The sequence below is a fragment of the Odontesthes bonariensis genome, chromosome 18 (assembly GCF_027942865.1).
Source record: "Odontesthes bonariensis isolate fOdoBon6 chromosome 18, fOdoBon6.hap1, whole genome shotgun sequence".
NCBI classification, from domain to species: domain Eukaryota; kingdom Metazoa; phylum Chordata; class Actinopteri; order Atheriniformes; family Atherinopsidae; genus Odontesthes; species Odontesthes bonariensis.
In genome coordinates this window covers 19184614-19202899 of record NC_134523.1, presented here as the reverse complement: position 1 = coordinate 19202899, position 18286 = coordinate 19184614, and the positions used below count along the sequence as shown (strand labels likewise).

The window sequence follows — 18286 nt, the reverse complement described above, 5'->3', positions numbered from 1 at the left end:
TATCTTTTTATTGGTAGCAGGACAAGGAAGAATTTCACTGCACATTGTACTGTGTATGATTGTGTACGTGACAATTAAAATATCTTGAATCTTGAATCTTGAATCTTGAACTGAACTTATTTAGCTGCCAGATACAGAAACTATCCTCCTTCATATAAGTCAAATCATCAACGTTGATGCAATCAGCCTTTACTACTGACATCTTTTAGTCATTTCCAGCTACGTCACGGCTTAAATTAGTAAAGATGTTTCAAGTTTAAAGGATCAATTTTTTAATGTCGTTATCATAAAACAAAAGACTTTTAACATCACAGGTCCATCTTGTTGAGTCACACTTTCTTCTTCTATTCCTTTTTATCCAGACAAAAATCTGCAGAGAAACAAAGACAAGACTAAAGTCAGCAGTTTGTCCTGCTGTTCAAGTTTATACCTGATCCACTAAGAAGCAGACCTGGATCACTGGCCATGCCCAGGGCTCCCAGTCTGATTCATATACTTCACAAGAATAAGGAATCCAGCTCTGCCTTGTTACCCTGTCTTACATAATCGCCTACTTATTATATGATATTCATAAGTACAAGATCACAGTCCCATACGTCTAACATATAACTAATGATAATTACAGATCATTCAGCTCTTTCATGCTCCAAATACAGACTTAAATAGCTGAGACTAAATGTGCAACACAGGGTATAAGTTCTTGTTTGAAATGAATGAGTCATAATCACATCCATAGAGTAGCAGACGTGGCCATGTGAGAGATTTTTTTGTTTTCTATGAATAAATATCAGAGCTCCGTGACCAGATGATTGATTTCAGAGTGATCAGGTAGAGATTCTGAGATTCGTCAGTCAGAAAATAAAAGAGTCTCTGAAGCTCTTCCAGCATCACGGGGGTTTTGTTTCAGGCTCAAATTTTGCACAAAACCGCCAAAAATCTGCATCTTAAAGTTCTTCACAGGAGAAGTGTGAGGCTGCAGCCAAAAGTTAAATAACCACAGGATTGTTTAAAGGATATGATGTCAGGAAACATGGAAAAGGGTCGTCACTATTCTTTAAGGCCAACGTGAACAATTTCTCATTTCTTGATCTATTCTTTTATTTATTATTTATTCTTGGTTTAATCTCACTTAAAAACTGTGAAAAAAGAAGAACATTTACAAGAGACTTTTTTTTTCTTTTGAGTTATTGAAGTTGGTTAAGCTAACATATTTTACTTTAGAGGACTACTTGGTTTCTGTTGATTCAGGGTCTAACACCAAGTGTTTGTGGCACTGAGGTTTCAGCCATATCTGTGTGCACCATGAGTGATTTTAAGCTTCTTACCTGCTTTCCTGTCGTAGCGGAAGTTTGACCCCAGGCTGAACTTCAGGCACTCTGCTATCTTCCTGTGTTCACTCTCGGCAGCTTTCAGCTCGTCAGCATCCCGGTGTTTCCCCTCACTTCCTGTGTCACAGAGCCCGACAGGAAGACAGCAATCTCACAGCAGGTGAAGAAACCAATAAGCGAACCACAACTCTGATGACAGGTGTAAACTAAGAGTCTGCAGGGACATGCCGAGCTGAACAGATGATGAAGAAAAACGGGCAATCTACACACACTTTTCAGCTTTGCAGCGATTCATTAAAAAAAGGTTGATGTTTCAGTCACACGGATGTTTTTCGAGACATGATGCCCTGAAAAGTCAACCCTTTTTAATAAATCAAAGCAAAGAGGAAAACCATGTGCAGGAAATGTCTCTTTTCATCCAACAAAACAGATTTTTTTTGGGGGGGGGCATCTGATTCCCTTCATGAAAGCGTGGAGTAGGAGTATCCTGAACCTCGAAGCTCTTCGTGAAGGGACTCATATCTATCTGGTTTGAAAGTCAACAATGACATGCAAAATTATTTCAATGAAATGTAAAATTACCACAAAGCTACACAAAACAACAGAAAAGACACAGAATTGTCAAAAAGAGGCACAAAAAACTAAAGATTTACTAAACTGGTGGAAACAGACAAAGTGGCCCAAAAAATAGAACAAAAGTGTAAAATCGCCACAGAAAAACATACAAAAAAAACAGCCACAAAAAAACAAAATGACACAGCTATGACACAAAAGCTTCCACTGCTGCCACAACAGTGAAAATAACCACAAAATAACTCACAATAAGCACAAGTAAAGACCACTGAGAGATTAAAATCTACTGCAAGAGAACATCCAAGAAGATGCACAATGAGACACAAAAGGGAACCAAAATAACCAAAAGGATTTAAATAAGATGACTACAGAGGTGGAGCAGGAAAAAAGGTAAGCTTTGCAGATATCGTGTTTTTAAACAGTTGAAATATTATATTGGTGCTCTATTTCAACATGATAAGAGAAGCTGTCGGCACTCACAAATAAGTTTTATCTCAACCTGCTGCCACGAAATCCCAAAGTTGTCAGAAGGATGGAGTCCATCTGAAGTTTTCTTCTTCATGTGTTTTTACATAAATGTTGATGTGTTTCAATCGATCATATTATTTTTTAGCTTTTTAACCTTATTGTGCTGTATTAGATTCATCAAAAATCCAATCAAATCAAATTTATTTATATAGCACATTTCATGTACAAACAATTCAAAGTGCTTTACATAAAATAAAAGCATTGCAGCAGGGAGTGGAAGAAGCATTAAAAATACATATAAAGAGAAACAAATAAAATAATTTAAATTAATTTAAAAACAAGTGACAGTCCAGATAAGTTAAAAGATATCGTGCAGATTTCATGCATAGACACATGAGAAAATAAATGTTTTTAACTTGGATTTAAAAATGTCTACATTTGGTGAAAGTTTAATCTCCACTGGCAGTTTGTTCCACTTGTTTGCAGCATAACAGCTAAATGCTGCTTCTCCATGTTTAGTCTGGACTCTGGACTGGACCAGCTGACCTGAGTCCTTGGATCTAAGAGCTCTGCTGGGTTTATATTCTCTGAACATATCACAGATGTATTTTGGGCCTAAACCGTTCTGGGATTTGTAAACCATCAGCAGGCTTTTAAAATCTATTCTGTGACTGACTGGAAGCCAGTGTAAAGATTTTAAAGCTGCTGTGATGTGTTCAGATCTCTTAGTACGGGTTAAAACTCTAGCAGCAGCGTTCTGGATGAGCTGCAGATGTTTAATGCTCTTTTTGGGAAGTCCAGTTAAAAGATGTGTGTTGTACTTGGCAAATATTGGAAAACTAATTTCAAGCTTTTACGAGTTTTTGGTCTAACTTAATGAGCCGTTTCCTCCCGTTAACTCAGCGATGTTTCAGGTGTTATGATCTGTCCTGTGGCCGCGCCTGTCAGTTTTTGTCTTACTGTAGATGAGCAGCATCCTCCCCGGCGTTCCTCCAAAGACTCCGCTGTAGAGGATGAGCAGACAGTGGGGACAAGACTGATGGAGATCTGCTCGGCCCTGATCATCGTACAGAGACACCACACCGTCAAGCTCCTTCTCTCCTGGAAGGAAGAGAGTCGGTTCACAATGACATCAGCTTAGCAACTAATACAGCTCTCAACGAAAACAGCCTCATTAGGAGCCCTCTTGTGTTTTTTTCCCCGTTGTTCTGCTGCTGTCCCACCCATCTCTGGTTTTTAAACAGCTAAAATCTCACATTCTGATATTTCAAACCGGCATCTTTGCCTGTTTTTCTCAAACGAGAACCTGAAGAGGACTCTCAGTCACATCTGCTCTGCAGGATCTTGTTAAAGAACTCAACTCCTCTTCTTGATTTCATTGGAGGAAAAGTCCCTGAGTTGAGTCATATTCTCCATTTGCAGCTTTGAACTGTGCTGATTGGTCTGGTTCTCCAGAGTTTTTCCCACATTTTACCACCAACACGGATGAATGACCATAAACCAGGTCTTGATTTACGCTCTCCAAGGTATTCAACTTTCCAGTCCACATGGTGCCTTATTGTTTCTGACTTCAGGTGTGAAAACATCCATCTTGGTTTGTCATGACCCTGTCAAGAGATTTTACAACTTTGCACTGAACAACAGAGGAGGCAGATCATAAAATGAACATATGTTCCAAGGAATTATGGGTCCTTTAAAAGGACAATGCTTTGAATTGAGGCCCGCATGTGAGGTAAATTCATATTGGCCTGTCTGGGACTCACCTGCGACGGCCAGCTGCAGGGTGTGGTTAGACGTCTCAGGGTCAGAGATCATCATGTTGACACGGAAGATAAGACATTTTCCATTCCTTGAAAATGGAAACATGAACATGGAAACCAAAATCAAATCTAAAGCCTGATACGTACCAGTGGAAATCAAACCTGTCTGACAAACCTACACAATGTTTCTCTCAGCGAACAGAAAGGTCTCATTGTTTTCTTTGTGTTTCATCTCCACCAAGGAGCTGCTGGTGTTCTTCAGATACTCCTCCCCTGCTGGGTAGTCCGAGAACGCCTCCACCAGAATCCACCGCATCTCCAACACCTGTGAAAACAAAGGTATGTTAAATCCTGCTGGAAGCAACAAGCAGAAACAAGGCAACAGGAGCAACCTGACACATGACTGAGGAGGCACAAGATGACCACAAACAACATGGCTGCCTCATATTTGTCTGTCTCAGTTGGGCTCCTTGTAGGCGTGATGATGACACCTTTACCAGCACTGTTCACATGTTTTTGTTTACTCCCACCTTGCTCAGCTCCTGACGCTGCACTCTCAGCGGCAGCTCACATTCCTCATCTGCAGATGCTGCGTTGCAGCTCAGCAGCATCAGAACCAGCAGAGCTGCTCTGAACAGAACCTGCATTCTGGGTTAGCTCAACCTGTTCGGATATAGGGGAACTCAAGGAAGGGATTGTGACTTGTGTTGAGAGAGTTGCCTCTTATAAAGCCTACTCTGGAATATTCAGGAATGAGTTCAAAGTGCCTGTTTGCTTTTTGCATCAGATAAACTGGCCGCTGCCCACACTGCTGCAGCATCTGATGACCCCTGGACATTGGACGCCAGGATGCAAAAGACTCACCCACATCTGCCTCGGTGATAACGCATGAATAATACTTCAATTATAATTCTATCAAAACCTTTTATCAGTGTGTGTTCAGCATGAAACAACAAGCCTCTTTCATTCTTTTCAGTGCTGGATGAAGGTAAATACCTTTATTGTTGTTTTGTGTCTTTTTATGTTCACTTTTTCATTTCTTCTTCGTTGTTTCGTGTCTTTTTGTGCGTGTGTGTGTGTCTTAGTGGTTACATGTTGTCATTAGACATGTAATTACACTTGTTTTGTGTGTCTTTTTTCCATCTACGGTATGTGATTATTTTGTATATCTTGGTAGTCATTTCATGTTTCTTTGTTGCCATCTTTATGTCTTTTTTGGTTGTTTTCATTGTTTTGTCTTATAGAATAGAATAGAAAAAATACTTTATTCATTATAGTAATTATATAAGTTCCATGTTTGTGGTCATTGCTCATGTCTTATCTTTGTTGTTTTAAAGTCATCTCACGTGTCTTATTTTTTAATCAAATTGATTCTGGAAGTTTGCCTCCTTGTGGTTGCTTGACTCTTTGTAGTCAGTTTGTTTTTCTTTGCATCTGTCTGCATGTATTTTGCCTCTGCTTTTGTCTCTTTTGGTCGTTTTGATTTTTTGTGTTATTTTATACTTACCTGCCCAACATCCAGGGCATTTCCTCTTCAACGTGTCAGGGTTTTGGCAGTAGTTCCATCCATCCATTATCTATACCGCTGAATCCGTCAGTCAGGTCGCGGTGGGGGGGGGGGAATGAATGATTTTTTGGATAGTGGGAGGAAGCCGGAGTACCCGGAGAGAACCCATGCATGCACGGGGAGAACATGCAAACTCCACACAGAAAGGCCCCAGCTGGGTGTTGAACCTGGAACCTTCTTGCTGTGAGGCGACAGTGCTGACCGCCACACCACCGTGCAGCCCAGGTTTTGGCAGTAGTTGACTTTTGGAAAGCTCAGTCTCATTCAGCTGTTCCCATTTGTAAACAACTTTTCTGTTGGCATGGTAACTGATCATAACAGATGTTAAGATGTGTCAGAAGTGTGAAGAGAAAGACAAATCTCTCAAAGATCTTTGTGTTTGCGGGAAAATAATTCAGAGAAAAATCTCAACAAATACAAGATACACACAACCTTAACTTGCTGGCACTGTGGTGCCGTCAATTCTAGCTTATATCTACATTTATCTTTAAACATTTCTCTGTAGTTTCTTTTTATCACTCTAAAGCAGTTTTATGTGTTTCAGTGGTTAATCTATTTGTTTTCATTATATGTCTTTAGGTATGTGTCTCGTTGCATTTAGTGTCTTTGGTTCTTTTATGTCACTTTGTTGCCATTTTGCAAAATTTTGCAATTTTCTTGGTAATAAGTATGAACCTGGTAGGAAATACCTTTCTTTTGCCTTTAGTAGGTCACTCGTCACTGATGCTGAAAGTCCTTTCAGTGTTTTCACAGCTTATTTTTGTTTGAGTGTCTCTACTTTAAGTTTTACAGTCGTCTAATCCTCATATTCATCTTTTGTTAAATGGAAATAGTAGAATTTAACACATCTATACTCTCAAGTTCAAATCCTTAAACGTTTCATTTGTTACTTTCAAGGAAACATACTTTCAAAGAAAATACAAGTTGCTCATTAACAGAGAGAAATACGTAATGGTTGTGTGTCATATAAGTGTGTTGACACAAGGTTAACAGGCTGGAGACAAACAGTCCTACAGTCCACACAATTTTGTTTTCCTGAAATATCTGTAAAAATCTACAGGCTAGGACAGCTTTGTTTATACTTTTAAAGGGTCATACCTCGAAACAAGACAAAACTAGACTAGAGTGCAAACATTATCCAAGTTTATCTAAGGACCTCCTATGATAAAGATAAAGTTTTAAACCTATTTAACAAGTTTTTTATGAGTCAGAATAACTTTCACCACCATAGCTGTCCATTTTGAACTTGTCACTGCAGCAAGCAGCCTCCGAATCACACATTGAAGCTATGAAGCTAGCTAAGTCTCATGCATAACAAAGCTAAAAACCTGTCCCCCGTAGCTTGCACGGTGGAGTTATATTTTCATGGCTCAGACAGAAGACACAGGACTAATGTGCACATACACTGCTCCCAATCAGTGTTTCAGTCATTTCAAAGGTTTAATCGGTGTCCAGAGGCCATAGACTGTAAAAAAAGATGGACCAACCTAAGATTGAGATGAATATGGAACTCGCCCGTCTCAATCACCCCCTGGTGACTGGCATCAACATGGGACATGAGCCAAACTAAAAACTATTGGGACACCTCAAATAGCTTTTTCTAAAAGATAGCTTTCTGCCTTTCAAGGTACTTCTTTTCCCACTGATCTACATTCAGATGTTAATTTCTCAGATAGGTCATGTTTTAATTTTTAAATTCATGTTATAAAAAGGGACTGGGACAGCTTTGATAGGCTCCGGACCCCCACGACCCTGTATTGGGATTAAGCTGGTACAGAAAATAGATGTACGGTTGGCCTCAGCTGACGTTCCCCTGAACAATCAATACTGTACACTTACATATGTTACAGTCAAAAAGGTTAAACACCGTGAGTCCTCAGAGTTTCTAGAGGGACAAAGCAGACAATTGTGAAAATAGATATTGAATAACAAACTTAAAACACTGGATTGTTTTTGCTGAAAATTCTCTTTTTTCTCTCTGATGTTTAACACTCTGTGATGAACTGATGCAAGTGCATATTCTTTATTAAAGAAGAAGCAACAAAAGATTACATTAAATCAAGGTACATATTTAATTTTTGAAACAAAAACAACAACAATACAGTATGTCATAATTGTATCGTATTGGTATTTCTAATATGAACCTTTTCACATTCAGCCACACAGACACATATTATAATATATTCACAGACCCAACAGTGTCATTGAGTGACATTGGTAATGAAAACAGAGGATCAGACTCTTCTTGGATTTAATCTAAGAATATTTTTGGTTTCTGAGGCTGTAACAGGGCACAATGTTGGGTTCTGTCAGACGTCTCTTTTAGCAAGATTTTAAAGCTACAGAAACGGAGTTGTAGTTGTTATGAATGTTACGTTTAAACTTGTCTCACAAATTTTAATTGAACCTCTGCAACAACAGGCTGCGACCTCTCTGCAGACAATCGACCAGCCGCCATTTGGACACTTTTGAGGTCTCATTTAATTTCTTTAAACAGTTTAAACCGAACTGACTCTAAACCTGACGTGCATTCTGAACACTAAATGTAGTGAACTGCTTGTGAACAGAAACACTTCTGTGTCTGCGGGTGACGTTCAGATGATTCACAGAGATGTTGGACTGTTCCTTTAAACACACAGACTCGAAAATAAATGGAGGGAATGATGCAGTTTATTCAACGATTGGTGAAGAAGTAGAAGGTCCGTGTTCAACGCCTGCTGCTATGGCGAACACTTCCCTGTGCTCTGTCGCTGCCGCCGCTGTGTCCTGAGGACAGCATCACTTCCTCCAGGAAACTGACAGACAGAGATAGAAATAGGGGTAAAGACACCTGGATAATAGTTGAGTTTCAGGTCAAATGTAACTGAAAATGTGAATTAATGTTTTTATTCACTGCTGGGATGTGACCACAAGGAGCTGTTCTTAATCTTTGAAAATTAAATGAACAAAAAATACGACTCGGTTTCTGGAAATTATGGCTCCTGAAGGATGATGTTTGTCTTAAAATAATAACCGAGGTGTGGAAAAGATCGAATTCTTTGTTTGTTTGAATTATGAAACTAAGTGAAACCGACAGGTAAATAAATAATGTGATAAACATTCGATACCTCTTAGTGTTGTGGATGCTGCTTCCTCCCAGGACGATGCGGACTCCGGGCGTATTGCGGTTCAGGTTGTAAACTGTCAGAGCTTCTTCATACGTGGCGCCGCCGATCAGAAACACCATAATGTCCTGAGGCCTGAGACACACATTCATATCATGTGACTTTTTCAACAGCTTTTTTCTGGGTGTTACTGTAACCCGTCTTTCAGGTGTGTGTAACCTGAGCTGAATATTATCCATCTCAGGTGTGTCTTACCTCTTTAGGTAGTGTTTACCTATCTGAGATGGGAATCATCCGTGTCAAGCGGGTTTCAGGTGCGTGTTACCCGTCTCACAGGGAGGTTTTACTCTCTGCTTGTTACCTGTAGTCTGTAAGATGCGTGTAAATTCCATCTCAGGTACGTGGTACCTGTTTCTCGTGGTGGTATCATCGTTCTCAGGTGTATATCATACGTCTGAAATGTTTATCAAAAAAATGTAATCCGTTTCTGAGGTGTGTCTTAACATTTGAAGGAGAGTTACCCGTCTCTCAGGTGTGTGTTACCGGTCTCTCGTGATCGTGTTATCCATCTCAGGTGTATAATATATGCTTGACATGAGTCTGAAACATGGCCCATCAGTCTCTGAGTAGCACCATAACAGTCTTTTGGACGAATGCTCATCCACTAGGCATGTGTTACCTATCTTTCAGGTGTGTCAGTCTCGGGTGCATGTTAAATGTCTTTTAGGAACAGTACCCAGTAATCCTTACTTCAGTGTTTGTAACATGCCTCTCAGGTGTGTGCTACCTTTTTTGGCGTGAGCCCTATCTTTCGCGCATGAAGAAAGCGTCGGGAAAGCAATTGTCAGCAAAAAAATGACAAACATTTCTTAGTATGTAGTTAGTCAAATATTCACAGTGCTATTGTAATATGTATTCACGTAGAATTGTAACATTGGCTGCCTGTTTCCCACCCCCACATCAGTATGCTGTGACACCAATGCATCCCGCATTAGAGAGTAAATTAAATAACTCTACGCACAGCAGAGAGCGACAGAGCTCAGTAGTTGATGTGGCCACTTTCTGAACAGTGTGGGTGTCCTGCATTCCTGACCAATTGTAGTAGTTTATTTTGTAATCCTTATAAAGAAGACGAACTTGCTCATTTTAAAGGGATAGTTCGCCTCTTTTGACATGAACCTGTATGACATCCCATATTAGCAACATCATTTATTAAATTTGACTTACCCCCCGCTGCGTCCTGTGAGCCGAGTTCCAGCCTCGTTTTGGCGTTGACGAAGGTAGTCCGGCTAGTTGGCTGGGGCCACAAAAATAAAGCGTTTTGTTTCTCAAAACAATATGCGTTCAAAAGAGTAATACATTTGCATCACAAAATCGTTCATCCAGAAAAGGTCAGACCTCACAATCGCTTGGCACTATTTTCTCTCTACCTTTGTATGACCACGGGCTGTATAAACCGTGCAGACTGAAGTGCAGACCGAGCAGTCCCCTTCTTCCGAGCAGTAAACACCGTAATAGGTGCGGCTGTCGCTAGGTGGCTGAACGCATTGATATGAAGGGAGAGAAAATAGCGCCAAGCGATTGTGAGGTCTGACTTTTTCTGGAGGGACGATTTTGTGGTGCAAATGTATTACGCTTTTGAACGCATATTGTTTTGAGAAGCAAGACGCTTTATTTTTGTGGCCCCAGCCAACTAGCCGGACCACCTTCGTCACCGCCAAAACGAGGCTGGAACTCGCCTCACAGGATGCAGCGGGGGGGTAAGTCAAATTTAATAAATTATATTGCTAATATGGGATGTCATACAGCTTCATGTCAACAGAGGCGAACTATCCCTTTAACTCAGTGGTGAGAGTTAAAACACCAACCAATTTTTTAGTCCTTTGAGCCCAATAGGGACGTGTAACCCTGATCCATCATACAAGCCAGAGAAGATCCTACAGTTAGGCCAAAGCGGCAGATCTGTCTGATACCAGTTATGTAAGATGGAGGAGTCATGCTCCACTTTACCGTAAAGGAGCCCAACAGATCACTGGATATGGAGAAAACTGGTATTCACCCACGGAGGCAGCTTCCAAGACGACATCCCTCACCTCTCTACCTGCTCCACAGAGCAGTTACAATAATCAATGCTCTCAATGTACAGCAGGACTGCTATTCATGATCCTTACCGGAGGCATGCTTGTGTTAAAAACAATCCCGCAGGCAGCTGCTGTGCCGCAGCACAGGTGTGAATACAGAAATACAAATATGCAGCCACATTTCTGGTAAGAAGCCGGCCTCCAGTGCACCCAGCTCTCAGAGGGATGTTACATATCTCGGGTCTGTGTTTTCTGTCTCATGTGAGTCTGAGATGTATGTCCCCTGTTGATCAGGTGTGTGATACCTGTCTCTGAGGCTGCTGGCTCCGAGGTAGGGGAACTGACTGTCTTTGAGTCGGCCTTTAATCAGCTGATCCAGAGTGTCATGAAGCAGAGGTCCATGCTGAGTGTACACATTCTCCACACCCTGAGAACAAATATCGAAACACACAACGAACACTGTCATCGCCGTGCCAATAAACAATAAATGAAAGTACCAGATGAAAGTGTGTGTGCTTCTACCTTGAGTCCTTTGAAGAACTGTTTGGTGATGGCAACGGCATCTGTCGGCGCGATGAGGTCACTTCCTCTGATTCTCTTCCCACCGTATTCAACCAAAGCCTGAACCATCTGAGGGAGACCGGAGACACGCCAGCATACGGTCAGCCGGCTTGTGAAATTTACTTCCCTCCAGAGGCGATACTCCGTAATTACACGTTTGCTTAAAATCAGGTACAGCTTGTTTCTGACTCTTTCACATCTGTTTTACTACAAGTAGTACAAATATTCTGACTTATAAACGCTTCATTTCTGTGAATTTAGAAAAAGCAGTTAGGGATGGAGTATGATGATGGCATCATTACCCTGCGGTGGCGTTCAGACACTCCTCTCCTGCTCAGCTCCTCCATCAGAGACGGGAGGATGCTGCTGCTGTGGCGCTCGTATCTCAAAGCGTAGAGCATGACCAGACGGACGGCGTCCAACTCGGACACACGAGGATTCTGCAGCAGCCGCCGAACGTTCTAAGAGATGGACAGAGCATGTGGAAGTGGCTAATACTGCTCCTCCAAGCAAACTTATTAAGCGACACAAAATCTTTCTGTAGGAAAATAAAATCTTGCAGCTAAGGGTCACGAAGCAAGCCGCCAAGACAGTGGTGACATTAAAATACCTGCTGAGCGTTGGAGTGGTCGTTCTGACAGGCCAGCTCTTGCTCCACCTCCGACACCTCCATCAGCCTCCGCTCTGACACCAGCCGGGACAGCTCCCCCACCACCGTCACGTGTTTGGACACGGTGCCCGACATCTTCTTAAACTGAGGGTAGTTATCTACAAATGCCTGCAGGGACGACACAGGACACCCTGCGTCAGAAAACATCTGGACCGGACTGCAATGGATAAAGTCCGGTGCTGCATGTCAGAGAGAATCATGTGTCGCACTGAACATTTAATCCAAATCAGACCTTCATGTCAGTGATGGACTCGAGCTTCTGTTGCCCTTTAGGTTTCTTCTTCTGGAAATCCTCCATCAGGTTTTTTATGTTGGTGCCGATCTCCCCAAAGTTCAGGTACAGGTTCTGAAGGTGAGAAAGAGACAATGTTCCATCACCTGTCTGTTAGAGCTGAGACCCAGTTTCTGCTCTTTGTCTGCTGGAGGCTTAGTTTAGTTTGTTTTGCACATTCACTCTCAGTTTAGAGGTGCTTCCTGTTGCTGTATTCTAATTTCAGACATCTATCATCTATCTTTGTTAGCTCCCATTGTCCCCAACCAAATTGGATCATAACAAGAAGAATGAGAGGACTGAGGAAGTGATGGTAGCCTCACAACCAAACAAAAAGGATAAAGAGCACACTGAGCGTGTCTGGAAGTTTCTGGATATGTTTGATTTGTGGACCCAGAGCAGCTCTGGTGAACTCTTTTTCTATATTTTGTTTGTTCAGTCAGCCTTCGAACAAAACGGCCTGCAGATCCGTACATCCTGTCTATTCTGTTAAAAAGCAAAGTTAGAGAAAAACAGGTTTAATAAGAAATCGTTGAGAAACGTTCTCTCAGTTTAAAGACTCACATTAGCGTAAAACTCGTCGTTCTCTGCAGACAGCACCACCTCTCTCAGGTCTTTACTGATCCCTGGGACTCTGGACAAGTCGATCCTGTTGTTGTTCAGACCGAGCAGCTCATGAACCATCGCCTGATACGTCCACTACAATACACACCGACACCTCGTCAACACCACAGCTTTGCTAACAAAACCTCCAAGCAGTGACTGCAAAGAGTTTTAGGTCACGTTATATCTTCCTAAAAAAAGGATTTAATGCATTTGTGCTCACAGTTATATGGTGTATAATCTATGAGGAGACAGATATCAGACTTGACTTTTGGTGAAGCTAATTAAATATATCTGTTTCAGGCTTATATCAGAAAAAAACATAGAAAATTCCATGAGATAACTCATGCAATGATTAGTGTAAAATAGAATAAACTCTTCATACCTAATTTCCTTTCATTTTATAATTCAGAGGAAAAAATCTCCTAATTTCATGAGAAGAAATTTCATGATCACAAGATTTCTTAAAAGATTACAAAAAAGTCTAATATCTATGAATAAAATACATAATTATGAAACATGTTAATAGTTAGAGCAGAATATGTTGCAGTAATAAAATTCTAATAAAATAATAAATCTAAATAAAATTCTTATGCTTACAATACAAAAAACACAAGTTAGCTACACTAGATCTGATGATAACTTCGAGAGAGTTCACGATTAAAGAGAAACAGACACCAAAGCCTATTTTCTACAAGAAAAACCTGCTGATGTCACAGAGCGCAGTGCTGTGATTGGTCACCTGGTTGAGCAGCGGCGTGATGGCGTCGTCACTGCGGTCGAGGATCAGCAGCAGAGGAGGAACTTCAGTCTTTCTGAAGTCAAACAGCTCGTACTCTTTCGTGATGATTTGCTGAGAACGGACAGACGTCATTTACTATTAAATGTTAAACCTCTGCAGTCAAAATCCTTCTTAAGTCAAAGCATTATCGGACAAATTTACTTCAAGTCTCTTAAGCTTTAAAAAAATTAAAAGAACTGAGGTTGCTTTAGCTCTAAATTTTAAGATTATCTTTGGTGATGCATTTATGCGTGAGCCTATTCAGCTCATTAACTGAAAGCAGATATATCAGCAGATTAACTAATTGAGTTTCATCTGTAATCTTGCTACTTTTAGGAAAACATTTCGAAATACAATTATGGTATAAAAGTGTCTTTAGCTGTAAGTTCAAGCCCTATTTGAAGACTATTTTCTTATCCTCAGCCTGAAGACACAATCACATATTCGGTCAGTTAAAGCCCAACAGCTGAGGGGTAAATCTGGAGAAAGTTCCATCTGAATGGAAGAGAAGCTAAACAAAGAGGAAAACTCAGGTTGCATAAAAAAACTTCCTGAGTCAACAGCGAGATAATGAGAAATGGGAGTGTTGTCACGGAAACCTTGACGCTCTCTGCAAGGCGTTTGGACATGTCCGAGGACAACTGGTAGCGGATCATCGGACATTTCTTCAGAGCAAGCAGGACAGAGGTCAAACCCTGAGTGCAGCGAGACAGCATGGAGGGTTCCCAGCTCCGCCCCTAACACACACACACACACACACACACGTTTATTGTACACACGATACATATCAGGATTTTGGAATAAATGTCAATCTTTTAGGAGTAAATCAGAAAATCATTATTTACCCTGGCGACTCCATGCAGGTTGAGGGAGAAAACGTGAGGATTAACAGCGATGAAGTCTCCATAAAACTCCTGCAAAAGAACAAGCTTGTTTTAAGACTCACAATGGTTGAAACATTGAGACACTTTAGGCCATCTTTTGGTATGTTTCCACAATAAGAATCATTTGAGGAGCTCCTCTATTTGAATTTCCACCAGAGTATCCAGAGGTGGTTTTATCCCCAACAGCTTCCCAACTGTCTAAATGTTCAGGAACTAGGGAACACATTTAGATTGTTCTACTACTCTCACTTTCTTACAGCATTTTCCAGCACTCTTTAAAAACCTACAACTGAGAAGTTGACTCACAGAAAAAAAAAAAAAAAAAAAAGAACAGCCCACCAACTTATACAGAAGACTTCTGAAACAAAGAGTCACAATTAGTGGTTCTGTCATAAAATGACATCAAACAGTAATTTGGTTTTGAAACGTCTTCTGAATAATTTGTCTGATATTTAAAGAGCTTCAAACTGCAGTGAAAACACAAGGTTGGGGTCCACAACAGGAAGTAAAAGGCTGTTAAAGGGCAGCCCACACCTTTGTGCCTTTTCCACCTGCAGGCACTGCAGGACCTCTTTTTTGAATTTTTTTTTTATTAGATTCCCAACGTAAGCCGACACAAAAGAAAACCATGTCAGTTCCCATCGTTCTTGTCCTTGTTTTGGTGTCACAGGTGTATTATCACATTTGAACTGAAGAGGGAATTAATGTATAAAACTTGTTTGTAAAATAGTTCCTACCCTTTTATATACTTCATATCTATCTCTATAGCGATGTGTACTTTCTGAATCATTAGGTGCTGTAAACTGCTGTCATTAGAAAAAAATGAGTCAAACTTTTTTTAATGAGAAGATGTTTAGGAATTAAATACTATTTAAAGAAGAAAGGGCAGCATTTAGGCTGTTTTATAAAGATAGACAATACTTCCAACAGTAGACACAGCAGCATATATCATGGTATTGTTGTTATTTTGCTGATCGCAGTGTGTTTTAAACTATCTTCCTCTGAGTTGCTGGGATCTCTGGTGGAAATGCATTTCGGTCCAGCAAAGCATTCAATGTCAATCACATCTGTTTTAGCTTCACATTAAAAACCATTGAAAATGTAAACAAAGCTATCGAACCCGTCAATGTGTTGCTATGTGCTTTAACTTAGATGTGCAGGACAAAACAGTGCTGTTAGATGCGGTCGGTCTGAGCAGCTGATGTAGTTGAATCCTGAAATCGAGACCCGAGACTCACCTGTACTTCAGCCACCACTTCCTGTTCATCAGCTTCAGCCAGAGCTTTAATCTCACTCTTACTGATCACGTTACTGAAGTCTGAAAAACACAGACATACACAGCGTTCAGGCAATGCTTTAACTTTAGAGGAAACAGATGCTGTGGGTCGCTTCAATTCACAGATGTCAAACATGACATCAAACTAAACAAAAATGTGTGAAAATCCTCTCTGATGACATGGGAGTTTCTAGAAACTTGGTTACTGTTGCCTTTAATAAATGCTTTCTTAAAACCTTTAGGTAATTGGCTGTGGTTTGAGTGAAGTGCCCCTTTAATGACAATCTTGAATGACATCTTTTTGAAGTGAAAGTCAGTCTGTGAACTCGAGCATAAATATTTCATGTTTGCGAGATTAAACCTGACTGAGTCCTTCTGAGGAGAGCCAGACCATCAACGAAACTACAATGACTGTGCCCCTGGAGTGTATCTTTGCCTCTTCCTGTCCTGATGATAATCATCAGTGTTATCGAGGTGACTTACAGATGAAGTAGACACTGTACTTTGGTCTTCTTAGCTCCTGGATGAGGTGCTCTACGTTCTCCTGCCAGAAACACAAACAAATATCGATATCAAAGTTGTTATCAATGTCACATTTACGTAGACACAGATTGACAGACGAGGTTTCATACCTTGGTGGGACGAAGGAAACAAATGGCCTTCAGGTGCTTCATGCTGTCTCTGTTCTGAGAGTCGATCCGCTCGAACAAGTAAACCTCCCTCTGCAGGATCTCAGACTGCGTGTACACCACACTCACTATACTGGTCTGAACACATACACACGTTTAATTTTTATTTAAAAACAATCTCAGAATGTGATAAACAGAACAGTGACAGAGCTGCAACTACAGTAAGAACCACAGGACAACAACAATAACAACAACAAGGAGCACCAGTTCTGAAATATCCTCGTAGTATCAGCCCCACTGCCACATACTGCCAGGACTGCGACTACCACACAGGTACCAGTTACAGTAAACGGGAAACAAAGGGTACTGCGCACAGGGTATCAGTCCCAGAAACAGCACCAGTATTACACAGTAATAGTAATGTCTCACCGTCTCTTTGTCCATAAGCAGTACTTTCATCCCAGGGCCGCTGTTTTCGATCATTTTGGAGATGTACTGCTTCACTGCGAGCGTCACGTTCATGGTGGCGACGCTGACAGACAACAACGATAACAGCAAATAAACAAAAAGTGGAAGCAGCTGCAGAGGGTCTGTTTCAGTCTCTCGGGACGATTTTTTTCCTCTATCAAGTTTCTTTTGGAGAACTATCAGCTGAGCTGCTGTGACAACAACAGCACTGCAAATCTCTTCCGGGTCCCTGACGTCAGCACGTTGTACGTACAGCGCCTGCGACGATATAAACTTTATCTCTGTCCGGTGGGAAAGTAGTTGTTTATGGTACAATGAATCTTGATTAATTAATGAATTGCTTAAATTTGACATCTGTTCCAAGTATGATTTATTTACTTATTTGTGTTGATCTTATTTCATTATTTTTTATTAGTAGTACTTCAATACAGAACTGTGTTGTTTATAAACTGATGCTGTTCCGTAAAAATGTAGAGGGGTCAAAATAAAAATTGGTTTTCACCTTAGAAACCTCCTTAGATTTTACCTTAGATTTCACCAATGAATTATTCAATCAAAGTAACTATGATTTATTTCAACAACAAACAGTGCACGTAACCACGTACTAACCAATAATTATTAAATAAAGTAATATTGTGTTAAATGGTTAAAATAGTTGGATATTAGCTGTGAGCCTGAACAGAATAAGAGGCTTTAAATATAAAATGTCTATAAAATGTGTTTACATGTCATTCATAATTCAACACTACTGTATAAAAACTGTAATATTTAGAAACATATCTATAATTCAAACCAATGTCGTCAAAATGCAGGATCCCGCTCCACTACTTCTCTCCAGAAACTAACTTATTCTCAGATTTCTGTTGTTCTTGTTCTTGCTATTTTTTTTCACTGTTTATATAAATAAATATGATGAAGACCTAATATTAGATTTAAAAAAATAAAAAAGATTTAGATGTAAAATAAAAATCTGACCAGGACTATTTGTAGTCAGCTAATAAACTCTGCTGTGTTGTGTTTGGTTTTAGTGTTGGTTCTGTTGTGCATAGTGTTATGATTCAGTGATACTCTACTTTTTCAAATTTAAACAATACTTAAAATTTCATATAACCTTACACTTAGTTTATCAAGTTTACTCTTAATAGACAATAACTCAGTTAATTCTAGGTGAAGACATTAGCAGGGCTAACTCCAGTTAGCATCTGCTAAACTTTCCAAGCATTTAAAAAAATTGCCAGAAACGTGATGGTAAACAGCTTTAA

At 40.3% G+C, this 18286-nt stretch overlaps 2 protein-coding genes across 2 annotated transcripts; both read right to left on the bottom strand.

The window, feature by feature from the left end:
- Positions 1–206: 206 nt before the first annotated feature.
- On the bottom strand, positions 207–4565 carry LOC142367940 (saxitoxin and tetrodotoxin-binding protein 1-like). Its single transcript, XM_075449961.1, has 5 exons — positions 4309–4565; positions 4133–4218; positions 3330–3470; positions 1326–1445; positions 207–370 (listed from the first exon to the last, which is right to left on the bottom strand). The coding sequence occupies exons 1-5, from the start codon at positions 4443–4445 to the stop codon at positions 345–347; spliced, it is 510 nt and encodes a 169-aa protein (XP_075306076.1). The 5' UTR covers positions 4446–4565; the 3' UTR covers positions 207–344.
- A 3179-nt stretch (positions 4566–7744) lies between these two features.
- vps45 (vacuolar protein sorting 45 homolog) lies at positions 7745–17265 on the bottom strand. The gene is made up of 15 exons (XM_075449718.1): positions 16986–17265; positions 16560–16694; positions 16411–16471; positions 15890–15969; positions 14613–14681; positions 14367–14504; positions 13729–13839; positions 12948–13082; positions 12345–12458; positions 12053–12220; positions 11745–11903; positions 11404–11511; positions 11187–11308; positions 8804–8935; positions 7745–8491 (listed from the first exon to the last, which is right to left on the bottom strand). The coding sequence occupies exons 1-15, from the start codon at positions 17076–17078 to the stop codon at positions 8404–8406; spliced, it is 1713 nt and encodes a 570-aa protein (XP_075305833.1). The 5' UTR covers positions 17079–17265; the 3' UTR covers positions 7745–8403.
- Positions 17266–18286: the final 1021 nt, after the last annotated feature.

What these genes read in the sequence shown, in the direction of transcription:
- LOC142367940 (XM_075449961.1), bottom strand. Translation starts at nt 4,445, where the DNA reads ATGCGGTGGATTCTGGTGGAGGCGTTCTCGGACTACCCAGCAGGGGAG. An exon ending in TTCGCTGAGAGAAACATTGT is followed by an intron (nt 4,219 to 4,308) that starts GTAGGTTTGTCA and finishes TCCATTTTCAAG; the next exon opens with GAATGGAAAATGTCTTATCT. An exon ending in GAGGATGCTGCTCATCTACA is followed by an intron (nt 1,446 to 3,329) that starts GTAAGACAAAAA and finishes TCTGTGACACAG; the next exon opens with GAAGTGAGGGGAAACACCGG.
- vps45 (XM_075449718.1), bottom strand. Translation starts at nt 17,078, where the DNA reads ATGAACGTGACGCTCGCAGTGAAGCAGTACATCTCCAAAATGATCGAA. An exon ending in GTTTCCTTCGTCCCACCAAG is followed by an intron (nt 16,472 to 16,559) that starts GTATGAAACCTC and finishes TGTTTCTGGCAG; the next exon opens with GAGAACGTAGAGCACCTCAT. An exon ending in GTACAGTGTCTACTTCATCT is followed by an intron (nt 15,970 to 16,410) that starts GTAAGTCACCTC and finishes TGTGTTTTTCAG; the next exon opens with ACTTCAGTAACGTGATCAGT.